The sequence below is a fragment of the Formica exsecta genome, unplaced genomic scaffold, assembly GCF_003651465.1.
Source record: "Formica exsecta isolate Colony F162 unplaced genomic scaffold, ASM365146v1 scaffold1387, whole genome shotgun sequence".
Classification (NCBI taxonomy): Eukaryota; Metazoa; Arthropoda; class Insecta; order Hymenoptera; family Formicidae; genus Formica; species Formica exsecta.
This window is the reverse complement of record NW_021848718.1, coordinates 87,687-114,192: the sequence shown is the minus strand read 5'-3', so window position 1 is coordinate 114,192 and position 26,506 is coordinate 87,687. Positions and strand designations below refer to the sequence as shown.

Sequence of the window (26,506 nt, the reverse complement as noted above, 5' to 3'; positions counted from 1 at the left end):
ATTATAATATTTAATTATAATTTTTATAATTTACGTAAAGAAAATTAAATAGAATATGCTATGCAAAATCAACATTTTTGTTTACATTTTAAATATGATTGCTTGATCATAATTACAATGTATGACATCGGAAAAATTTCCAGTAAAAAAAACCGATAACCACGATTTTTCAGGTCTGGCGAATAATTTATGGAGACACGGCGGCCCTACCGCGGCCTTCGTACACCTTTGCACGGCCATGTGCTTCCTCCTGCCCTCCCTGCTCATGGAAGCGCGGCTAATACATGCTGGATTTCTGCCAAAAGGTAATATAAATGTCTCTGCATTGCTACTCGTTATGTCTCTTCGGAATTAGGTTAAAGAGGAGAAAGATGTTTTCCTTCAGATATCATATAGAAGAAATAATTGATTTCGCGTCCAATTTTTTTGATCGTTTTTTGTCAAGCTAAAATCAATCTCTTGCAAATATGGTTTAAAATAATATCCTTTCACTTATGTACATTTTTTCAGTTTTTTGTTGAAAATAATTCTTGATTCTTTTGATGTTAAAATTTTTGTTTTGATTTTGATGTTGGAAATTTGATTTTTTTATTGGTCTGAAAATTAAACGTAAAGATAGATTTTATTCCATTTGACTAATTAAACTTTTCCCTTAATTCATGTAACGTTTTACGAGCTTAAATGATGATTTTCCTCTGAAATCGAGCTTTCTGTCAAAAACAAATAGTATTCCTTCATGTTACTTTAAAAGCACAGTTATATCATTTTTCCAAGCAATATTGAATAAGTAATAATCTAGCTCAGTCGAGTCGAAACTCGAGTTAAAAGAAGTAAGCACATACTTTGATGTACGACGATTTTACGCTCGCTGAGTTTTCAAGGAGGGACACTGCCGCAGATATATGATGCGAAGGAAAACAATGAAATCCACGTGAGAAACCAAGCATCTCCCCGCGATCACTTTTCCGGACCTTTCCATTTCGCGTACGCACCCTCGCTTGTGCAAACAATGAGGGTTCGGCGAAGGGAACATTTCTCCTATTTGTTAACGCAATATACTCTCAAGAGTAGCACTTCTCTATTTTATCAGTTTACACATACAAATGTTGTTTATGACATTTAAACAGAAACTCTAAACAGATAATTCGATGAATTCTATTATTTTATTAAATTAATGAAATTGTTGGATAAACGCAAGAAAGAAATTTCTCGATTTTATCTCTTACGTTAATGAGACATTATATCTTTTTAAACTATTTTAATTTTCTATTGGGATTTTTGACTGCGACTTTTTTCTTTTAATATCTAAAAAAGTTATTGCATTTATCTAAGATTTTAGCCATTATACATATAATAAACATATTGTTTTTTTAAATTAATAATTTAATCTTAACATATTCTAATATTATTCATATTTAGCAATAAAACTCACAATAAATTCTTGTCATTTTACATTTTTATGTTTCCGAGTTTATAGAAACTGCGTGATATGATAACGTTTATAGCTCCATAAACAGAGAAAAGACTATCTAAATGTTTTACTATTCCCGCTATAACTTTATTTCATCAGTTTCTCTGTCTCGTGATTTATTCAATTTACTTTTAAACGTTTTTATTTAATATCAATAATTTAGAAATTCACGACCTAAATATTATTGATATAGAGCAAACCACCATCTCGTAAATTTTGCTTTGACTAATAGATAACGAGCAGTAATAGATAATTTATGCAATTTTTTCGTGTATGCCCGACAGACAATAATTCATCCATAATTGAAACATCATCAAAAAGTCATATTTGTTCGAATAAATAATTCGTGTCCGACGTACGTTATTATTACCGAAACAATAAATATATTCACCATGAACGTGAATGAGCGGATTAATTTTCTGTCGGATATGTAAATGCGCGCGTCTCAAAAATTGCGCTGCTCTTGCACGGTCAAAGTTTCCGCGTCCTGTCCACCGGCAGAACGATAATACCGAGTCGTTCTCGACTGCGGAAATATCATCAACTGTCGAGCAGAAGGAAAGTTTCTACATGGTTTCGTTCATCCCGCCGGCGAACAGTCGTGCCGGGCCTGAATAAATGCATTTCTACGTCGAAGCCAAACTCGATAAGCCGCGATTTACGGCGAGGTTCCCTGATGCATAAAATGAGGAATTTAACGGGCGGTTGTATCATTTTATGCTTACAAAGTTAACATATATGGTGGCACTCTGATGTCATGTTGAGATTCGTGCAGAGATATCAAGACTAAAGATAAATTTTCTAAAAAAAAAAAAAAACCCGCCGCATGTTATTTTCAGACATCTGATCGTGAAGAAAATATTATTGGAGACACATGTACCTGCATATGCGGAATATATAATTTCTATTTAAATTTGTATAAATTAACCGGAAAAAATATATTAAACTCTTTATATTTTTATTTATATTCTTTACATACACAATTTGTTTGAATAAAATTATACAGCCATGCGTGTCACCTGCAATTAAATATATTTATATAAAAAATATTTATGAATAAAATCAGCAGATAATAATATTGTCTTTGCTTTTTTGATCTGTCACATGTTGCACATGTGACAGCATGCAATATATCTTGCAAAAAGAAATTTTCAAACAGACACAGCAACTGAAGTTCGCGAGCAAAACATACATGGTAGTGAAATCATCGTTGTCGTACAGATGAAGGTGCGTAGTGAAAATTATTCATCCCTCCAAACATATATAAACTACATTAATCTGTATATGTTTGTACTCCTTCCTTGGCAAAAAAATTACTCTTTAAGACACTACAAAAAGTATTTTTTGGATGAAATCTCGAGCTGAGAAGTTGCAAAAGTAAGATATATGAAACTAACTTATAAAGAGAAAAAAACGTAAATTTTTAATAAAATGTCTGCATGCGTATATATAAGTATATTAGCAATATTTTTGCAACTAACTTTAATATGTCATCCATGAAAAATACGATAGATTACGTATTCATAGCGTAGAAAATTTATATATAAGCTACGTTAATTTATAAATACTAGCAAATACCGCGTTTTTACAGCGCGACACGTTGATGAAACGAGACTGAGCATTTTCCACGGGGGATTGTAATTAAATGCCGGAAAATCAAGTTTATAATCGCATTTCTACGTTTTCCAATTCCGAGCTTCGCGTGACAATTTTGAAATATCGATACAGACTGGCAGCGCGCGTTTTGGACTCTCTTTAGCCGCATTAGTCCAGGGGTCAATATACGTCCGCACGTCGAAGGGTATCCAACGTTTAATGCACCGTCGGCGCTCGCAAATAGGTATCATTCGCGGAGCGCATTAAGCTTGCCCGTAATTATAGCGAAGTGACGTACATACGTTCGTACTCCCGGTACTGGATGGGATGTCAGTGGTATAATTCTCGTCCATGTATTCGCTCCGTAACACATGCACGTGCACGCTCGAAGCTCTGTCGGGGAGACTTGTGATCCGACTGAGAAATATTTTCTTGCCTTCCGTTTTTCCGCTGACTTCTCCTCCGCTTAATTACTAGCGATGTCTCATCCGACACAGAATTGTTCACGAAATTAAAATCTTTCACTCGGCGGAACTCCCGTTTGTATAAACTAGATAGAAACTGCGCGAGAGAGTTCTCCGTCCTTCGTGTCTGCAGCCGACTTTTTCCTCGGCTAAGGATTAATTATAGACGGAAACGCAAACAATGTCAAGTGCCAAGAACATTTTTCATATTCTCATACTTCTTGTACATTTTTTTCGTACTTTTTATTACACTCTCTCTATACATATATAATGTATAAATTTTATATTAATTACAACTTTTTTTGAAACAAATATTTATTAAACTGTTATTAGCAGTTCTTAACGCGTTATAAATCTTTTTTCATGTCATTAGACTTTTTTTCATTTTTTTATAAAACTGTGTAGTCGAAATTGATAAATTTATTTAAATCCTTTTCATATAATTACGGCCGCTTCAAAAAATTATTTAATTTACAAAATTACATATATAATTACACATTATCCAAATTAAAAATGAACAATTACATAGTTATACATTATTTTCTAATCAGTATTGCACGTATACCCGCAATTTATCATGACTCCGTATGCGCGAGCGTCAGAAAACAACGGCTTCTTCGCGAAAAGAGCAAATTGTAACAGTCTGAAGAATAGCGAGATAAATTACAGTACCCCGTTTAACCCTCTGCTCTCCGTAATTAATCGTACGTATAACATCCAAAGAAATTCAAGAGCGAGAAGTACGAGGGGAAGTTGGTCATATAGATCAGTCTTGGTACAAGTTTGTGCTTTTCTTTACTAGACATTAATCAAATTCTGCAATAGTAATTACAGAGCATCGGAGACATATCAGATGACCCAAAAATAGTATTTTATTGCTTCTCTAATAAATTAGCAATTTATTGATTAATCTGAGATTGATTTTATTTTAGCAAAAATTCAATCGGAGATCAGTTCGCACGATTTTTATGATCACATGTAGTCTAATAAAATTATATGATATTTGTGGAAAGAAACCTCTCGAACTTAACGATAAATAGTACATTATTATATCGCGAGTTGAGTAAGTTTAGCGTAGGAAATTTCGCTTATAACGCTTATAACGTCCCGATTTAGAAGAGCAACGTAAATATTGCTAGCGAGAGATATGACACTTCACGGTTTTTTTAGGAGGCGCGCGCGAAAAATATCAAAGCGGAAGCGGAACTTGTGCATAGAGTAGAAAACTATGAGAACCTCTGGTCTGGCGTGATCAAAACTTCGGCCATCGCACGTGAGTTTGTGCTAGTTTAATGCTCGTATTACGCAAGACCATGTTTACGTTTACGAGAGTTTAGCACGGGAAGCACAAAGTGTCTCGACGAACCCTATTCACGGCGCTCGGCATATAACATATTGCACACGTCGGGGACGCTTCCAAGGAACTATCGCCGCGTCCCCTTATCCGGTTTGTGTCTCTTCTCTTCGCCGACTAAAATTAAGTTTGTCGTGGGTGCGAATTCCGCGCGCTTATTTTGCTAAATAGAAACTATGGGGTATACTCTACATATCACGTGCGCGAACATGATTATATATCTCGTCAATCCGATTTATCGAAAGGACCAAACTTGCCGACGCACAATGTTTATGCACAGTCTATACGTGTTGCTGCAACTATGAACTTGCAAAGCCGTGCTTTCGTAACTCTGGCATGCCTAGAATAAATATGAATGCACGCGTAGATAAGAAACTATAGTTGCGCTTATTATGGCAAAAATTGGATGGACATTTCTCGCAATTATACAAAAATTAGATTTTTACTAGCCGAAAGTAGAATTTAAAAAATGTGTTGCGTTATATATATATAGAAATAAATTTAAGTTATAAATCGGTAATTTTGATATTATAATTGTTTAATTTGATTACAATAAATTATCATATTTTTTGCTTGAATTTTGAGTTCTCAATGTGGAAATGACACTGAAAAAATAATTTTTAAATTATTGAATAAAAAGTGATATTTATGTTATAGATATTATATATCGCAGAGAGAAATTAATTTTTAAAAAATTTAAGAAGTAAAATCACAAGAATAATTATTCCAGTTTTTAAAGAATATTGAAATAAAAAAAGAACAGAACATAATTTTAAAAGATTTATTAATGTTTCATTTTAACGTATACCATTACTGTCAAGCAACCATAATAATCATGTCTAATATACAGGTCACGCGAACATAATGATACATTATAGCATTTTATCGTGTTAATGGCACATTTTTTGTACCAAGCTCAGCGAATGAATGACACGCCTGCGCTTACTGATACGCGGTTTGACGAGATACGATTGTTGTTTCTCCCGACTACGACAACAGTTCGCTGTAGTAATTAATTCGATCGCGTGTGGTTGCCTGTAACACTTATTAAAGATTGGCATTTTTCGAGTTACGAAGAAAATGTAAAAGAATTTTTAGCAATTTTTTTCTAATTCGATCATAGAAACGCTTCTATTATTTATTTATTCTAAAAAACAGATTTTATTATAATAGTGTTATAAATATAATAAATGTTTTTATGGGAGAAAAATATATTTTACTAAACAAAAACTTATTTTTAAACTGATATAAATTTATCAGAAAAAATCAGATAAAATGTTAAATGAAATCGATGGATTCAAAAATGAACCATGTTTAGTATCCTCAAGAGTATACTTGGTGTATTGATGAGATTATAATTGTATTTAGACATTTAAAAAAAATGCGCGTATATGCTTAGTATGTTCTGTATATAAGAGTTAAAGCGATTCGTATTTCAACGTGTTTTTCGCAAAATAATATCTTATTCCACACTACGCGTAAAAGATACCCCAATAAGGCACACCGAATAAGTGCCTTTTACTTTCCGCCCATAATCATGCAAATTTCAAGTTTCATTATAAATATTCTCGGATGGTGTTTCACGCAGAATAATAGGACTCCTCGGGGAACGCTCGCAAAGAAAGCCTTTAACTTTCATAAAAGCTCCCTCGCGTTATCGCCGTGAATAGAAACTACATGATTGTTCGCTTCAATCTGCATTATAAGTGCAATAAAGTCCACTGTGCAACAGATTTGATACTATGTCAACAGATACAACGTTTTAAGGAACGTAAGCTGAAGCACATAATTACGCGTAGCGAGTGCAATATTCTCTTCTTTATCCGCTATTATCGTCGCAAATATTTATACTTTCATACTTATTGCTAATAAAGACATATGTCATTCCGATGTATTTGAGATGCATTTCTTTTGCTCAGGTAAATTCAGGCAAAATAAATATTAACATATGCATTTAATCTTTTTTAAATACGCATAATTTTACTTATTTTTTTCTTTTTTATTGCTCACATCTCTATAGAGTTTAAGATGTTTACAATTGTTGGCACAATAATTTCACAAATCTTGAATTAATTATCAAATCAAAATCAAATTAAACTGTAAAAATCAGAGTATTATTAAAATAATAACAAGAATGAAGATCTCTGATTTTTATATAACTGTGCAAAATTTTCTTTTTTGTAATCATTTTATAGTAGTTGCGCAAAAAAAGTAATATTTTCACGCAGCACTTATAGCGCGAACAACCGCGCGCGGATTCACAATGCTAGTGCCGCTAGTAGTACGAGTCAACAATTCAGATGGCAGACTATCGCCGGCGCAGAGTGGTATTCGAATGCCCCAAGCGCGACACAAAATTGCTATCGTCCGTGCGAATGCTTGAAAAATAGGTCCTCTTGAAACCTGCTGCACTTAAAGCGTTGCATGCGCATTATTGAGAGATCATACCCGTGATGGTAAACACAACCAAGCTTCCATCTGTGAGCCTTTTATTTGCGATAACGCGATCGCGCTATCGACGAAACAAAGCCCGCGCGAATAATAAAATTGCTAATAACCAGATTGCCAGTCTGACGACTGCCATAAATGCCGATTGATTTTATGCCTCGTTAAAAGTCCTTCGTTAAACTCAGCTTTAAATGCGGATTCGAAAAATTCTAGACCATCCGATTAACGAGAGACATATATTCGGTAGATTTCATTAGCCTCGTAAATTGTATAAATCGCTTAAAGATTACAAAAATATAGTTGTTCCGTATTTAACTCCAGAGACCCGTAATGATTCTAGATTGTTTCTTTTTGAAATAAATCAATGACTTTTTTCGTAATTAAATGTGAAGAAAAATTTTATTTTTATTGAAAAAATTTAGAAAAAATATGAATTAAATTCATAATTTGTACGAATCAATTGTTGTACGAATTTATGTGTTTAAATTAAGTCTTATAAATCGTGAACATATTCCATACTTTAGTTTTTAATCAATCATTTTATAATTAGTATGAGATACATTTCCAAATTAGAAATAAAAAGAAAAGTCCCGCCACCCAATGTCGAACTTGCATATTTATTGGCTTTTATTTATTAATTCTTTTCTTTTAAAAAAGAAAAGAGATAACATTTTTTTTTTAAATATCGCGTCTTTATCGATAAGTCGGGATTGCACGTTGCTACAGTAATAACAAAATGCTTTATGATATAATCCTATTAAAGTGCTGCACGACCACAAAATTCGTCGCTCATATATGACACGAGATGTGTATATACATGTATATTACGGCAAAACCTCTTAATCCTCATAGCATACAAACACGCGCGCGGTAAAGCGTTTTGGATAACACACTTCTCAGCATCCACATTACAGCGACAGATAATGTACGACTAATCCGTTCAAATATTCATACTGCTGCTTGCCACATGTCTGTAAAATATGCAACTAGATAGAAATAGATTGATTGTAACTAAAAATCTAAAAACTAAGAATTATTTCCATAAAACAGAGTTTGGACTCGGTATAAATTCGATAAGTTATTTTCTGTACTGTAAACATGATAACATCCATATATTTTAGATTTTAAGAAAAGTCATATCTCTTCATTTTTTACATCTTTTATTTTCCGTTTGAAATACATTTTTCTTCTTTGCTCCCTGACATAAGCCATTTTGATCTCGGTAGCATTGAAACCGAGGAATCATAGCAGCTTCAATAAGTTTCAATTCTTATTTAAAAGTGACACGACGCACCTTCAGTCAACCTGAAGCACAAGATGGATCGCGAGCATTCGCAGGCAAGAATCATCCATCCTTCTGACGCGGCAATTCTCCGGCGTGTCGCATTTTTTTCACAACAAAAGGATAAAGAGGCTACGTCGGACGGAAAAGGTCAAGAAAGTCTCTGAGAGCGACTCAATGCAGGATGGAAAAGTTTTGATGTACGACGCTGTTATATCCGAATCGTCTAAAGCAAATTAAGATTAATGCAGTCAGCTTCTCGCAGGTAGGATAACTGGAAGCTGAAAGTATCCAGAAGAAGAGAAACTAGGACGATAACATATTCGCCTTTTCGCGGAGGGATGAAGCGCGTGGGAGACCGATATTTCATCGATATCCTGGCCAACGCTGTTTCATGGAATTCCATGGAGATCAGTGTAGGCGTATAATTCCGCATTTCAACTTCCACATTTCACGCTTGTCTACGGTCGGCGAATTACTCGGAACAACTGGAAATTTAGACCGCCAATAGAGAAATACACACGACTGTCAGATCGTAACCGCTGGATGCTTCCGAGAGAGAGATATAGAAAAGACAAAAAAAATATATTGCATCTATGTATAATTTATAAAAGAAAAAAAAAATATTTTTCTTGTACAATTATCGCAAAAAGATGTGTTCGTATGAACAATAGCAAATTTGATTATTACGATAATATGAAATTTACTAGGCGTGAATGCAACTATCCGCTGTGAATCGGGTAACTCGAGAAAAAGTATCTCTGAAAGGGGCGAGAACGTGGCAAATTGTCTCGAATTCAGGGAACCCGCTGCCCATACCGTACGCTCGTTAAAGCAGATCCTCCGAAAAAGTGGCATAAATCTAATCCCGAGGTATAGTTATCGCCAGGGCGTAATCTCACAGGCGCTTCTAGGTCACTGTCTAGCGTTACGTATGCGTGGAAAAAAGTTCACATGGTACAAAAATCCTCGGAAAATCCCTGGTCAGGATGATATAACTCTTCACGCCTCGTTAATTCATTTCATCTCGCGAATATTTAAATTAATAAGAAAAATCTTTAGAGAAACAAAAAAAACTTTGTTTTTCTATTATTACGTTGTTATGATAATTCATTCGATATCTAAATACTATGTAAGCATTATTCTAAATACTCATACTAATAACTCACATTTGTATTAATACTTCTAAAACATTTTATCATGTTAGAATATGTTCATTATGTAAATTCGGCGAGCACAGATTCGAGTTAAATAAATAAATTATATCGATGTAGAAATACGCCGCTCGGTAAAAACTAATTATCTATTTCATGTCCCCGTTACATTTCAACAGAGATGAGGCGTTATTCCTGAAAGGTGCGGTTAAATCGAAATAATATTCCGTATAAACGAGATACAAACAGATATAAACGCCCACTTTCGCCGAACCGAATGCATTTCATCGAATTGAAGACAGGGCAGTTGGCCAATACCCACGAATTTACATGTCTTTTTTCCATTTCAATTGATCGCTTCATTTGATATATGACCTACATAGAGAGTACACCAATTTTAATTACAGTCTATAGAATATTTCCAAACATATTATACATATTGCACATAACATATATTAAACATGACGTTTATTATCGCAATAATAATGTCGATAATACCTGTATATGACTCGCTCAAATTACCTATCGGCAAATTCTGTAATTAATTTCTCCGTCATTGATATTATTAATTACCTATAAGCGGGTGAAAAGAAAACAATTTAGCGTAAATTTTTAGATCCATTTCCAATGGTTTGTTATTGTTACGATTATATTCGCCTTTCCACATGAATGAAAATCGATCAGCGAAATTTTTTCCAATGCATTTCGCCCTCAATATCGCAATATTGTATCGACACATAAAGTGAACTATTATAATCCGAATTCCCAAGGCGAGCGCGTTATTCGAGAAAATGTTTTCGCATGAGCATAACTCATGGAGAAACATGAGCCGCGAATTGAAACAAACGGCACGTCATAAAGAAAAGAATCATTCGACCTATGGTCGTGCTGCTGGGAATCTACGATCGTCCATCAATCTTCTTCCCACTTCCAATACCGCTAAATTACGTTTAATTTCGTGCAGCACCGAAACTGGGCTGCTCCAGTTTATTATGGCGCAAAGATATTCCATTTCATTCGGTTTAGAAGGCAGCTTGAGTATTCCGGCACGCTAGTATCAGCCCTCGCGTGCATATCATGAGTAAGTTTCATTTTTTTCGGTCCATCAACCGTGTGGTGCCACCTCTTCGTTGCCTGATTGTGATTATCTATGTTGTCAAATGTAAATCATTCGGTGACAAAAAGTTGAAATATATGCAGATGTGCACGCAAAGTGCTTCTATCCATTAAACATATAGAAGAAGAAAAAATTATATTAGTATGTTGTATGTATTGAATTAAATGCGATATAATTTTTCAAAAAAAAAAAAAAACCCCGCCGCATGTTATTTTCAGACATCTGATCGTGAAGAAAATATTATTGGAGACACATGTACCTGCATATGCGGAATATATAATTTCTATTTAAATTTGTATAAATTAACCGGAAAAAATATATTAAACTCTTTATATTTTTATTTATATTCTTTACATACACAATTTGTTTGAATAAAATTATACAGCCATGCGTGTCACCTGCAATTAAATATATTTATATAAAAAATATTTATGAATAAAATCAGCAGATAATAATATTGTCTTTGCTTTTTTGATCTGTCACATGTTGCACATGTGACAGCATGCAATATATCTTGCAAAAAGAAATTTTCAAACAGACACAGCAACTGAAGTTCGCGAGCAAAACATACATGGTAGTGAAATCATCGTTGTCGTACAGATGAAGGTGCGTAGTGAAAATTATTCATCCCTCCAAACATATATAAACTACATTAATCTGTATATGTTTGTACTCCTTCCTTGGCAAAAAAATTACTCTTTAAGACACTACAAAAAGTATTTTTTGGATGAAATCTCGAGCTGAGAAGTTGCAAAAGTAAGATATATGAAACTAACTTATAAAGAGAAAAAAACGTAAATTTTTAATAAAATGTCTGCATGCGTATATATAAGTATATTAGCAATATTTTTGCAACTAACTTTAATATGTCATCCATGAAAAATACGATAGATTACGTATTCATAGCGTAGAAAATTTATATATAAGCTACGTTAATTTATAAATACTAGCAAATACCGCGTTTTTACAGCGCGACACGTTGATGAAACGAGACTGAGCATTTTCCACGGGGGATTGTAATTAAATGCCGGAAAATCAAGTTTATAATCGCATTTCTACGTTTTCCAATTCCGAGCTTCGCGTGACAATTTTGAAATATCGATACAGACTGGCAGCGCGCGTTTTGGACTCTCTTTAGCCGCATTAGTCCAGGGGTCAATATACGTCCGCACGTCGAAGGGTATCCAACGTTTAATGCACCGTCGGCGCTCGCAAATAGGTATCATTCGCGGAGCGCATTAAGCTTGCCCGTAATTATAGCGAAGTGACGTACATACGTTCGTACTCCCGGTACTGGATGGGATGTCAGTGGTATAATTCTCGTCCATGTATTCGCTCCGTAACACATACACGTGCACGCTCGAAGCTCTGTCGGGGAGACTTGTGATCCGACTGAGAAATATTTTCTTGCCTTCCGTTTTTCCGCTGACTTCTCCTCCGCTTAATTACTAGCGATGTCTCATCCGACACAGAATTGTTCACGAAATTAAAATCTTTCACTCGGCGGAACTCCCGTTTGTATAAACTAGATAGAAACTGCGCGAGAGAGTTCTCCGTCCTTCGTGTCTGCAGCCGACTTTTTCCTCGGCTAAGGATTAATTATAGACGGAAACGCAAACAATGTCAAGTGCCAAGAACATTTTTCATATTCTCATACTTCTTGTACATTTTTTTCGTACTTTTTATTACACTCTCTCTATACATATATAATGTATAAATTTTATATTAATTACAACTTTTTTTGAAACAAATATTTATTAAACTGTTATTAGCAGTTCTTAACGCGTTATAAATCTTTTTTCATGTCATTAGACTTTTTTTCATTTTTTTATAAAACTGTGTAGTCGAAATTGATAAATTTATTTAAATCCTTTTCATATAATTACGGCCGCTTCAAAAAATTATTTAATTTACAAAATTACATATATAATTACACATTATCCAAATTAAAAATGAACAATTACATAGTTATACATTATTTTCTAATCAGTATTGCACGTATACCCGCAATTTATCATGACTCCGTATGCGCGAGCGTCAGAAAACAACGGCTTCTTCGCGAAAAGAGCAAATTGTAACAGTCTGAAGAATAGCGAGATAAATTACAGTACCCCGTTTAACCCTCTGCTCTCCGTAATTAATCGTACGTATAACATCCAAAGAAATTCAAGAGCGAGAAGTACGAGGGGAAGTTGGTCATATAGATCAGTCTTGGTACAAGTTTGTGCTTTTCTTTACTAGACATTAATCAAATTCTGCAATAGTAATTACAGAGCATCGGAGACATATCAGATGACCCAAAAATAGTATTTTATTGCTTCTCTAATAAATTAGCAATTTATTGATTAATCTGAGATTGATTTTATTTTAGCAAAAATTCAATCGGAGATCAGTTCGCACGATTTTTATGATCACATGTAGTCTAATAAAATTATATGATATTTGTGGAAAGAAACCTCTCGAACTTAACGATAAATAGTACATTATTATATCGCGAGTTGAGTAAGTTTAGCGTAGGAAATTTCGCTTATAACGCTTATAACGTCCCGATTTAGAAGAGCAACGTAAATATTGCTAGCGAGAGATATGACACTTCACGGTTTTTTTAGGAGGCGCGCGCGAAAAATATCAAAGCGGAAGCGGAACTTGTGCATAGAGTAGAAAACTATGAGAACCTCTGGTCTGGCGTGATCAAAACTTCGGCCATCGCACGTGAGTTTGTGCTAGTTTAATGCTCGTATTACGCAAGACCATGTTTACGTTTACGAGAGTTTAGCACGGGAAGCACAAAGTGTCTCGACGAACCCTATTCACGGCGCTCGGCATATAACATATTGCACACGTCGGGGACGCTTCCAAGGAACTATCGCCGCGTCCCCTTATCCGGTTTGTGTCTCTTCTCTTCGCCGACTAAAATTAAGTTTGTCGTGGGTGCGAATTCCGCGCGCTTATTTTGCTAAATAGAAACTATGGGGTATACTCTACATATCACGTGCGCGAACATGATTATATATCTCGTCAATCCGATTTATCGAAAGGACCAAACTTGCCGACGCACAATGTTTATGCACAGTCTATACGTGTTGCTGCAACTATGAACTTGCAAAGCCGTGCTTTCGTAACTCTGGCATGCCTAGAATAAATATGAATGCACGCGTAGATAAGAAACTATAGTTGCGCTTATTATGGCAAAAATTGGATGGACATTTCTCGCAATTATACAAAAATTAGATTTTTACTAGCCGAAAGTAGAATTTAAAAAATGTGTTGCGTTATATATATATAGAAATAAATTTAAGTTATAAATCGGTAATTTTGATATTATAATTGTTTAATTTGATTACAATAAATTATCATATTTTTTGCTTGAATTTTGAGTTCTCAATGTGGAAATGACACTGAAAAAATAATTTTTAAATTATTGAATAAAAAGTGATATTTATGTTATAGATATTATATATCGCCTCTTCGCCGACTAAAATTAAGTTTGTCGTGGGTGCGAATTCCGCGCGCTTATTTTGCTAAATAGAAACTATGGGGTATACTCTACATATCACGTGCGCGAACATGATTATATATCTCGTCAATCCGATTTATCGAAAGGACCAAACTTGCCGACGCACAATGTTTATGCACAGTCTATACGTGTTGCTGCAACTATGAACTTGCAAAGCCGTGCTTTCGTAACTCTGGCATGCCTAGAATAAATATGAATGCACGCGTAGATAAGAAACTATAGTTGCGCTTATTATGGCAAAAATTGGATGGACATTTCTCGCAATTATACAAAAATTAGATTTTTACTAGCCGAAAGTAGAATTTAAAAAATGTGTTGCGTTATATATATATAGAAATAAATTTAAGTTATAAATCGGTAATTTTGATATTATAATTGTTTAATTTGATTACAATAAATTATCATATTTTTTGCTTGAATTTTGAGTTCTCAATGTGGAAATGACACTGAAAAAATAATTTTTAAATTATTGAATAAAAAGTGATATTTATGTTATAGATATTATATATCGCAGAAATTAATTTTTAAAAAATTTAAGAAGTAAAATCACAAGAATAATTATTCCAGTTTTTAAAGAATATTGAAATAAAAAAAGAACAGAACATAATTTTAAAAGATTTATTAATGTTTCATTTTAACGTATACCATTACTGTCAAGCAACCATAATAATCATGTCTAATATACAGGTCACGCGAACATAATGATACATTATAGCATTTTATCGTGTTAATGGCACATTTTTTGTACCAAGCTCAGCGAATGAATGACACGCCTGCGCTTACTGATACGCGGTTTGACGAGATACGATTGTTGTTTCTCCCGACTACGACAACAGTTCGCTGTAGTAATTAATTCGATCGCGTGTGGTTGCCTGTAACACTTATTAAAGATTGGCATTTTTCGAGTTACGAAGAAAATGTAAAAGAATTTTTAGCAATTTTTTTCTAATTCGATCATAGAAACGCTTCTATTATTTATTTATTCTAAAAAACAGATTTTATTATAATAGTGTTATAAATATAATAAATGTTTTTATGGGAGAAAAATATATTTTACTAAACAAAAACTTATTTTTAAACTGATATAAATTTATCAGAAAAAATCAGATAAAATGTTAAATGAAATCGATGGATTCAAAAATGAACCATGTTTAGTATCCTCAAGAGTATACTTGGTGTATTGATGAGATTATAATTGTATTTAGACATTTAAAAAAAATGCGCGTATATGCTTAGTATGTTCTGTATATAAGAGTTAAAGCGATTCGTATTTCAACGTGTTTTTCGCAAAATAATATCTTATTCCACACTACGCGTAAAAGATACCCGAATAAGGCACACCGAATAAGTGCCTTTTACTTTCCGCCCATAATCATGCAAATTTCAAGTTTCATTATAAATATTCTCGGATGGTGTTTCACGCAGAATAATAGGACTCCTCGGGGAACGCTCGCAAAGAAAGCCTTTAACTTTCATAAAAGCTCCCTCGCGTTATCGCCGTGAATAGAAACTACATGATTGTTCGCTTCAATCTGCATTATAAGTGCAATAAAGTCCACTGTGCAACAGATTTGATACTATGTCAACAGATACAACGTTTTAAGGAACGTAAGCTGAAGCACATAATTACGCGTAGCGAGTGCAATATTCTCTTCTTTATCCGCTATTATCGTCGCAAATATTTATACTTTCATACTTATTGCTAATAAAGACATATGTCATTCCGATGTATTTGAGATGCATTTCTTTTGCTCAGGTAAATTCAGGCAAAATAAATATTAACATATGCATTTAATCTTTTTTAAATACGCATAATTTTACTTATTTTTTTCTTTTTTATTGCTCACATCTCTATAGAGTTTAAGATGTTTACAATTGTTGGCACAATAATTTCACAAATCTTGAATTAATTATCAAATCAAAATCAAATTAAACTGTAAAAATCAGAGTATTATTAAAATAATAACAAGAATGAAGATCTCTGATTTTTATATAACTGTGCAAAATTTTCTTTTTTGTAATCATTTTATAGTAGTTGCGCAAAAAAAGTAATATTTTCACGCAGCACTTATAGCGCGAACAACCGCGCGCGGATTCACAATGCTAGTGCCGCTAGTAGTACGAGTCAACAATTCAGATGGCAGACTATCGCCGGCGCAGAGTGGTATTCGAATGCCCCAAGCGCGACACAAAATTGCTATCGTCCGTGCGAATGCTTGAAAAATAGGTCCTCTTGAAACCTGCTGCACTTAAAGCGTTGCATGCGCATTATTGAGAGATCATACCCGTGATGGTAAACACAACCAAGCTTCCATCTGTGAGCCTTTTATTTGCGATAACGCGATCGCGCTATCGACGAAACAAAGCCCGCGCGAATAATAAAATTGCTAATAACCAGATTGCCAGTCTGACGACTGCCATAAATGCCGATTGATTTTATGCCTCGTTAAAAGTCCTTCGTTAAACTCAGCTTTAAATGCGGATTCGAAAAATTCTAGACCATCCGATTAACGAGAGACATATATTCGGTAGATTTCATTAGCCTCGTAAATTGTATAAATCGCTTAAAGATTACAAAAATATAGTTGTTCCGTATTTAACTCCAGAGACCCGTAATGATTCTAGATTGTTTCTTTTTGAAATAAATCAATGACTTTTTTCGTAATTAAATGTGAAGAAAAATTTTATTTTTATTGAAAAAATTTAGAAAAAATATGAATTAAATTCATAATTTGTACGAATCAATTGTTGTACGAATTTATGTGTTTAAATTAAGTCTTATAAATCGTGAACATATTCCATACTTTAGTTTTTAATCAATCATTTTATAATTAGTATGAGATACATTTCCAAATTAGAAATAAAAAGAAAAGTCCCGCCACCCAATGTCGAACTTGCATATTTATTGGCTTTTATTTATTAATTCTTTTCTTTTAAAAAAGAAAAGAGATAACATTTTTTTTTTAAATATCGCGTCTTTATCGATAAGTCGGGATTGCACGTTGCTACAGTAATAACAAAATGCTTTATGATAAGTTTTTAAAGTGAAATACTCGATTAAGTTTTAAAGAACATCTTCATGCTTTGATGAAATAAACATCGTCTTAATTTATAAAAATCGCTTAAATGCTCTTTGTCGCGTTCGTAGAATTTTACAGATATTCCGCTATGTTTATAATTTCTTTTATTCCAAAACATCACTCGAAGAATGCTTCGCACTTAGGAAAGCAAGGGGGAAAGGAAGAGATAGGCATCTCCTGGCAACAACAGAGACATTCGTTAGAGTATCGTGGAAAGCTGTATGCGAAGTTGTTCGACAAGTCAGAATGAAAAGCAAACATCTTCCTTTGCGTACACTCACCTCCTACAATGGAGGCTCTTTCTTGGTATAAGCTTTCCACTGTTATCCGCTATTATAGCTTCTTCATCTGCAAGCTTGCGATGTTTTATACACGACATCATTTTTACGTCTTTATTAGAAAATATATTTTTGAATTAATTTTTTATTTGGTCTAGCAATTTTTCATTTAATTAATTTAATATCGAAAATTAAAAATTAATGGCAAATAATAACTCTCTTTTTAAATTTTTGAAAAAGAATATATGTGAATCTTAAACATAAATATAAATATGAGAAAAGAATCGCGAAAGAAAATAATATCTAAGTTTTATGTAAATAAATGGTATACAATCTACTCAATCCATTAACAAGATTATTATATAATGCAAGATAAAATCGATAACTCTTACTTGGATTACATGATACGGCCATTATTCAGAGTTCTAGCTATGGTTAAATAATAGCAAAAATTTGAAATAAAAATCAAATCTAATAGCGATATATCTGCTACACCTGCTTCGATCTTTCTGCCAAAGGGAAGACAGGCGGATAACCGACGGCTGTTACTTTTGCATACACATCTGTATCCGCACGATTTCCGTCCGTTAAAGTGAAAACCCGTGTTATCATTATGTCCGATCCCTTTTCTAGCACTCACGCCATAGCGAAAAACTTTCGACGTGCTTTTCCGCTCCGAATCTCGCAATCGACGAGATCTCTGGCCAGCTCTCTCCGTAGCGTATCCAATTTTCCGTGCAGATATCGACTGACGGATTGATTGATTCTAGCGAAACTCGAGAGAGGATTTCTCGAACGTAAACCCTCTCAGCGCGGACAGGGTGGCGTCAAAGTTTGCTCATTATACCTGTTGCTAATGGGGATCACGCGCTAATGATTCGCCTGCTAGAAACTTTAAAGGTTCGTGAAATTCCTTTTCGTTTCAGTCAGGTCGATTAGATGCATTCAAGAAAAGAGAGAAATGCAAATAATCATAAGGTGGATCAAATGTATCGGAATAATTTGAAAACTTTCTGATAGTGTGTATTCAGGCATGTAACATTTTCCGTTGAGCAAGAATTTCGAGTGTATTTATATAATTAGTATCGACTTAAAAAATAAACTCGTAGAAAAGTAAAACAAGAAGAAAAAGCAATTATGCAAGATTGAATTTCACGCAAAGAATTGCGTTCACCAGGTTCACTCACAAAAAAATCTTTATTTCAAATAAAAATTAATATTTTAAAACCTAACGATTATTTAATTTTTAATTAGAGTTGCTTTATTAATAGTGATTTTTTATGTAAAACACAATACACGATAATTTCCTGAGAATGTTACAAATAATCATATCAATGAATCTCACGCAAATTATAATCAATTAATATATTTTTAATAGATTATTTATTTAATAGCGGGCAACACGATCGTATTTGTTTTACGAAAATACGGAATGAGATAGGACAAATCTCAGCATTTAATTATAAAAGTTTAATAATGTTTGTGCTATGCTATTCGATAAAAACAAACAATCCGTGCAATTTTTGATAGCTTACCAATTTAATTTTCTAGACTAGATAGGGAGGACGACGTATATTTATTGTGCGCGTGATGAAACGCGGAAATGTATATATATGATGAAGATAATTTACAGTCACGCAATTTCAGAGCGTGGAACTTTAGATAATAAAATCTCGCTCTACCACTTAATGATCGCAAACAAAATGAGAACGCGCGTTATAAGCTGAGGTCTATAGACCTGCGGCTACCGGTCTGGTCTCTTGCAATCATACGGATAGTGTGTTTGAATATCAGAATAAAGAGGTGCGGGTAGAGTGACGGTCGTGGATATTCCTCGACAGTCATAAATATTTAAGCGCCCCTCGAACTCTCCCCTCGTAAATGTATGGATGAAACATTGCGCGCCATAAAACTTTCGAAATCACACCGGGGGAGGTAGCTCCACAGAGTGTCTGTTGATTTTATAAACAAAGAAGTTGTCAGACAATATCTGGCATCGCATTTCCTTATAATATTTATATATGCAATGCGCGAAAAATAATACGGGAGGATTAAGTAAAATTGAAATCAAATACTGATATGCATAACAAAGTATAAATTTTCAATCAAATGTAAATTTTGCATAGCAGAAATAAAAATTTGCTCCATAATCCATGATATTATTGTATAATCTATGCTCTGATTCTAGTATTATCTAAGATCTGAACAAGCACAAACACACACCACCGACACAGATTCCTGATACTAAAAATAAAATTGTTAGCACAGAGAGATCGAAACGCGTCCAAGTCACGCGGTATGGAAATAAGCGTGGACCTTTAAGTCAATTATAAAAAAATTAAAATCGCAAGTTTCTTTTTTAATCTTTGCATAGGAAAATCTGGGATCTCAAGTTTACACGATCCCCCGCAATAAATGCGCGATTTCGGTTAAAATTTATTAATCTTCTCCTGTCACCAAGTTTTCCCAAGTTTCCATACTTTGATCCTTTCTTTCGTTAATAAGCTGCCGGAGATAAATCTTTTATCCTTTTTTCTTTCTGATGATAATACTGAAAATAAGGTAACTTCCAATTTTAACTGCGTTATCGCCGCGAAAGTTTCGCGCGACGGGATGAAGAGGCGGACGGGGATGTAACAGGGTAACTTCGTCCTGGCTACGTCCTCGCTCGTGTATTGATCGGTCAGGTGTGTGCATACAGTTTGCTGCAGGATTTCCCGTTCGTAAAATCCCTTCTCTCCTTGAACGCCCCCGTCTCGTTTAAACCTTTGAAAGCTCGCGGCGATTCCTGTCCTGTTTCCCTCGCGGAGAATTGATGCAATTTCACAACGTAACTTGCATCAACGACTGACTGTTTTTTCTCGTGTACGATAAACAGCCTTCTCTATCGCAAATAGTAATAGTTATATAATTTTTAAATTGAGTTATACGTATATATTTTGAATTTATATATAATTAAGAAAATAGTTAAATAATTTTCTATTAGAAATATATATATATACATTTACAGTTGACAGTAATAGGGTGTTATAATATTTTACGGATTCAGGGAAACGCAAAATACCGACAGAGGCTTCAACAAAAGAGCATTGTTTTAATGCGCATACATTGTGTTTAGTTTCGCATTAAAACAGCATTAATTCTCTCGTGCAAAATATTTGCATTTGTGCCTTTGTCTTTTTAAACGGATGGAATATATTACATCAATAATTGTAACTAAAACGCAATGCTTAATAAAATGTTACGAGAGTATGAAAAATACGAATTATATTTTGACAAAAAAAAAATGAAATACGTTTACATATGAATGGATATTGTTGAGTTTGTATCTATCTTCTCACACAGATGACAGTGAGTAGATATAATAGCTGATTATTTTTTGAAGAAAAAAAAGTATATAAAATAGTATAAAATTTTTGATAACAATTGAATCTTTTGCTATTAAGATAAATTTTTACGTATATACTACTCAATTTCTTGAATCGAAAAAAATTTCTTAATAATAAAAGCAATCGAAGTTTGAATAATTCCGATAGCTTTCAACATAACCGTTTATACACATGTTCTCTGAGAGAAAAATTTTCTCATAAGACGTCGGAGTCATGGATGAAAAATTTCAATAAGCAACTGCAGCAGCTGTCACGAATCATAAACGATTCCTTTCTCTCTCTCTCCTCTCTCGTGTACTCGCGGGGGAAATAACGTGTGCAAAGCGCAGAGAGCGAAGGGACAACCGCACAAGAACCGAGGAAGAACGTTCCAATGGGATACCATCGTTCTCTGTCCGCCGGTTCTCCTCTTCACTTCCGGTTCCCCTCCTCTATAACTCCGCTGATTCTGTTTGCCCTACGCTGTCCCTTGCGGGGTTGATTGCAGCGAGCCGCCTGACGGCTCTATTCCACGCACGTTGACCATAACCGAATTAGCGCGTAATTAGTTTACATAAAATTACACCGACTGACTCTGCCCTTTTCCTCCCTCGCGTGCATCTTGCACCCGTCCGTCCGCCTTCCGTTCTCCTCTCCGTCTTCCTAATGGACCGGTCGGTCGATTATATCTACGGAAGGGAGATGCACCTGTCTATCGCGTTCTACACGCTAACACGCTCGAGAGCCTATCGCCCAGCTTGCTACGCAATTTCATTATCGATGATTTAGTTGCATCCCAGTACGGGGTGTTGCACCGCACGGCCGGAAGTACCGGGATACGCCGATGGTTTATGAGCTGTGTGATGTTTGCTCGCGTGCAAGCGGCAAAATCGGAAATGTAATTGTCAGCAATCATACCCGGGCTTCCTAGATTTTTGCTTTTAAAGGTTCGCGGCTTTACTTCGTAATTACCAATTTTTTATTCCTCTGTTATAATACAAAACTTAACGATTAATCTGAAATTTGATTACGGTATAAATAATATTATATTTCTACATTTAAATTTTGCTTCTACAATTAAATAAATTTTTTATATATTGTCTATTTATTTATATTGATTAGTATAATTTTATAAATGTTTTACTCCTTGTATTATTTTATTAATAATACTCTATTTTCAGTAAAAATGGAATACAATTAATTATTAGCACTTCTTTTTTTAAATAAATAATAATAAATTTCTTTTTTTAAATAATAAACATCCTCTATTATATAAATATCGTTTTCATTACCTGTAGTTCAAATCACGTAAGCCCATTAATCGTTTTTGATATTTATACCTAATTACATGTGCGATGACGATACGTAATCTGCGTACCTTTCACACCGCAAGATGTTACGTGTGCATCATGTGTACCACACGCGCGTTTGCGCGACGCAAGTGCATCTCTCCGATATGGCGCATCCCATATTCATAGACTCGAACGCAAAGCGCAACATATTTCATGTGCAATTCCTACGGCATCCGATATTCTGTAAAATATGCATGCGTGTTATCATTACCGTCCTACGTGGCGCAAATCGTTCTCGCGCGAACGCATCGTACCCAACGATAACACGCTTCAACGATACCCACGTTATACGCCTTGACGTGAGTAATTTTTAAACCGCGAATGCGTGATCGAATCTCGCGAAAAATTGCGCCATTGTTTACATTTGGCCGATACGTTATTCATCACATGTAAATATTTCCTTGCTGCATAAACGTGTAATTTCGCAAATATAATGAATGCCATCAATTCTTCGTTAATGAACGAGAATATATTATTAGGAACATTGCAATTTTTCATTGCAAAGGTCAGTATCGTACGGTCTTTAAGTATTATACAAAGCATGCTGCGTAAATAATATGGCATATGCGATAAGAGGATGTCAATATCCATCCCATGCCCTTCGCCCTTATGGAATAAGAGAAGCATCCTCGCGTTAATGCATCGTTTTTCAACGAGGAATCATTTCGCTATGTGGATGCCGTGTACGATCGGTCCATTATAACGCGAATGGCATGACACTTTTGTCTACCGAGCTGGAATACACCGAGTCGGCGCGATAACGCCATTACAAAGGTCACTGTCGTGACCCTCCTTCCTTTTCTCTGCTGACAACGAGAAGAGTGGGTGGCTGACTGGGGGTCAGGGGTTGCCTCACAATTTGCCGGCAACCACCCTCCACGTCTCGACGTCGCTCTCTTCCTATATTCATGAACTTGAACGTGACCGTTAGCGGCAAGTCATATCCGACTTGTATACGAGTGCGGAAGAAAGATTATCCGTCGCGACCAGAATCTCTCGCGATTCCGAGGAGAAACGTCAGCAAGGAAAAAAATTTTCTTGCTTTCAAAAGTTTAAATGTTTCTACATTTTTGGAACATGATATAAAATGTATTCTTAACTACACGATGCTAATTGGTTTTATTTATATCATAGCAAATGTATTTTAATTGTTTAAAAATAATATTTTGGCTGTTAATTGAAAAATGTTTTATTAAAAGTTTTTTTACGGTGTCTGGAAACAACATGCATGGTTTTCCTTATCGAAATAATATGTTTTTCTGTCAATTATTTGTACATAATTTAAAATACTGTCACCAAAAGCTTCACTGTAATGACAAAAATAAGGATTAAAAATTAAGGATATGTTAAAATGTGATATATACTTGTTACATTCATAGCGTAGCATAGCGTAGGTTTGGATCGATGATTGTCTAATTATGTCGCTATATATTTTTAAAAAAGAATGCTGAAAATATGCATCTCTGAGATAAATGAATCAAAATGAATTGAGCACATTGACTATCGCAAATACATAAGATATATATATAGTCTTCTTGCATTTTATTATTCTCTACATCTACATTAACTTCTAAACCAATACAGTTTGAAATGCGGAATTTTAGACGACATCAAGAAAATAAAATCGATAAAAAATGCACATATTGCTGATCCAATAAGGATCTATTTTTTATTATACGAGAATTCTGGATAATATCAACATCTATATTTTTCCAAGCATCTTATAAATAACGATGTTACATAAATACTCAGGTCACATGTGCTCGATATTGCCTGCGATATATTGTTAGAAAGATACAACGTTGCATATCTGAACAACTAATTTAAAATAATAAAAACTTTATTAGAAAATACTGAAAATGCATGTTGATGCGTGCGATTTTGTAAGTCATTAAACATACATAATCAACCGATTAAATATGTCCATCCAAGAATGCAAATTTTATTGGTTGCGACCATTATAATGCAATTATAATATGAGTACAATTACGTGCACGAATTGATACATTGATAATAAGACTGTGTTATCCGCGAGCAGTTGATTTATATAGAGAAATTTTTGTCCACGCCCGCATTAAACACACAATGTCAATCGATACGCATTTTAATTAACCAGAGCTTCACCTCACTCACCGCGACTGTAATACTTAACTAACTGCAATTTCCGAATTTATCAAATTTTCACGATTGTATTTTCATATAACATACATGCCTTCGATATTCAACTCTTGTTGCAACTCTTACAACGGAAAACCGTTCCGAAGTCTATCTGAGAAACGAGAAGTCTGTCTGAAAAGACGGAATTGTTCTTCCTGTTCAGAAATCGTGAGGGGGAACAACTGTGTCTTCGTCCTTGCTATTGACGCATCTCGGGATATATGGTAGAGTAACTTCGGATAAGACGGGGTTTCTCCTATAGCTTTCTATGTATGTACCTTATTGTAAGTTTAGAAGTTGAAACAACCTCTTGAGCTAAAGTGGATAGTAGCAGGTTTTTATCCAATTTCTTCGGAACTATAAAAACCAAATGTCACGAAAATTGTTGTCGTTATTTAGATACAGTTTAGTCATACACGCAAGTTTTTCTCCTTCGTATATTTAGCGTCATTATTTTTAATTACTCGCGACTACAAGATATTCGCATTAATTTTTACAATTGTAACAATTTTGCGCAATTAATCATCATCAAAAGTAGCATTTGCACTACAAGAAAGGTCAAATGAAAGCGACATAATCTGACTTAAGGCTGCAGGATACCCGCATTTTTGTCCTTCTCGCGGCTTAACCCCTTCCTACGTCATCCCCGACGGGATTAAAGATACCGAGAATGCGGAACCTCGACGGTGAAGGACACCGTGGGGCGTCAGAGGTTGAGAGAAGTTTAATCCCCCGGCTGTAATTACGCTGTATTCCGAGACTAAAAATATTTCAAACCCCGAAGGAGAAGGGATAAACGCGCGCGCGCGGTCAGGATGTAAGGGACAGTCAATTAAGCGCGACTTTGTAGCTTCGACTGAATTTCCCGCATAATTTCCACTCTCTCGGCGCTCGTCATTGTATGTATTGTCCATTTGTGAGAGAATCAAGCTCAGACGAGCATATAGAATCGAATTCATACTCGTTTTTTATTCTTCTGAATCCGATATAACTTGGAAAATTTAAACATGTAATGGTCTTAAAATTAGTAAGTTAACATATATAAAATTTACAAGAGCAAAATCATGGAACAAACTTTACAAATAATCCTTTTTACAATGTTGTTATCGTTATAAAAGACCAAATTAAAACTGAAATTAAATCAGTAACAGAGATTTCGCGTAGGAGCGATAATCATAGCGTATCTTTTTCACGTCTAGCCAGATTACGATCTCTCGATCGCAGAGAAATTTATTAATTTCTTTATTCAATAGCACATTGGCGGAAATACAATTAAAATGTAATTATTCAATGTGAAATGTCGGATTGCCCCGAATTATTGTTGCACTATTACATTTGCACGAATATTACGTCAGACAGCAAAGTTTCGTCGAGGGCTCATTAACTAAAACCAATTACTGAGACGGACAGATTTAATTTTCCGCGGACGGTAAAATTAATTCAATACCATTTTCATATTCCTCATGTATAGGATATTAGCACGATGAATTTCACACAAAAAAGATCAATTCAATCAATGGTAGACGATCATATATCGGGTAAAATAACACGTTAAAAGAAGCGTTGATGTAACGGAGAATTATTTCTTTTATTATGAAAGTAAAGAAATGTACATAAGTTGTATTATTACAAACGTGTTAAAATATTAAGAAATATTGTACATTTTCTTCCTTAGTCTTATAAAATTGTTAAAATATTATTAAACGTTATTATAGTAGTTATATATTAATAAATCATATATGATAATTATCACGATCTCTTCACATTATTTAAATCAGAAATTTTTATAAGATCAGGTTTTTAACAATTTAAATATTACGAGTTTTCTCAAGATTTTATAACTTATTAATTGTGCAAAATTTAAACTT

At 34.3% G+C, this 26,506-nt stretch overlaps 1 protein-coding gene across 5 annotated transcripts in view; it reads left to right on the top strand.

Annotated features, from left to right (window-relative positions):
- The window catches only part of LOC115246120 (protein tincar), a 141,388-nt gene that overhangs the window by 89,072 nt on the left and 25,810 nt on the right, over nucleotides 1–26,506 (top strand). For all 5 annotated transcript variants that reach the window (XM_029824746.1, XM_029824748.1, XM_029824747.1 and 2 more), the window contains one exon: nucleotides 174–305. In XM_029824746.1, the coding sequence (XP_029680606.1) occupies nucleotides 174–305 (132 nt within the window). The remainder of the gene's footprint in view (nucleotides 1–173; nucleotides 306–26,506) is intronic.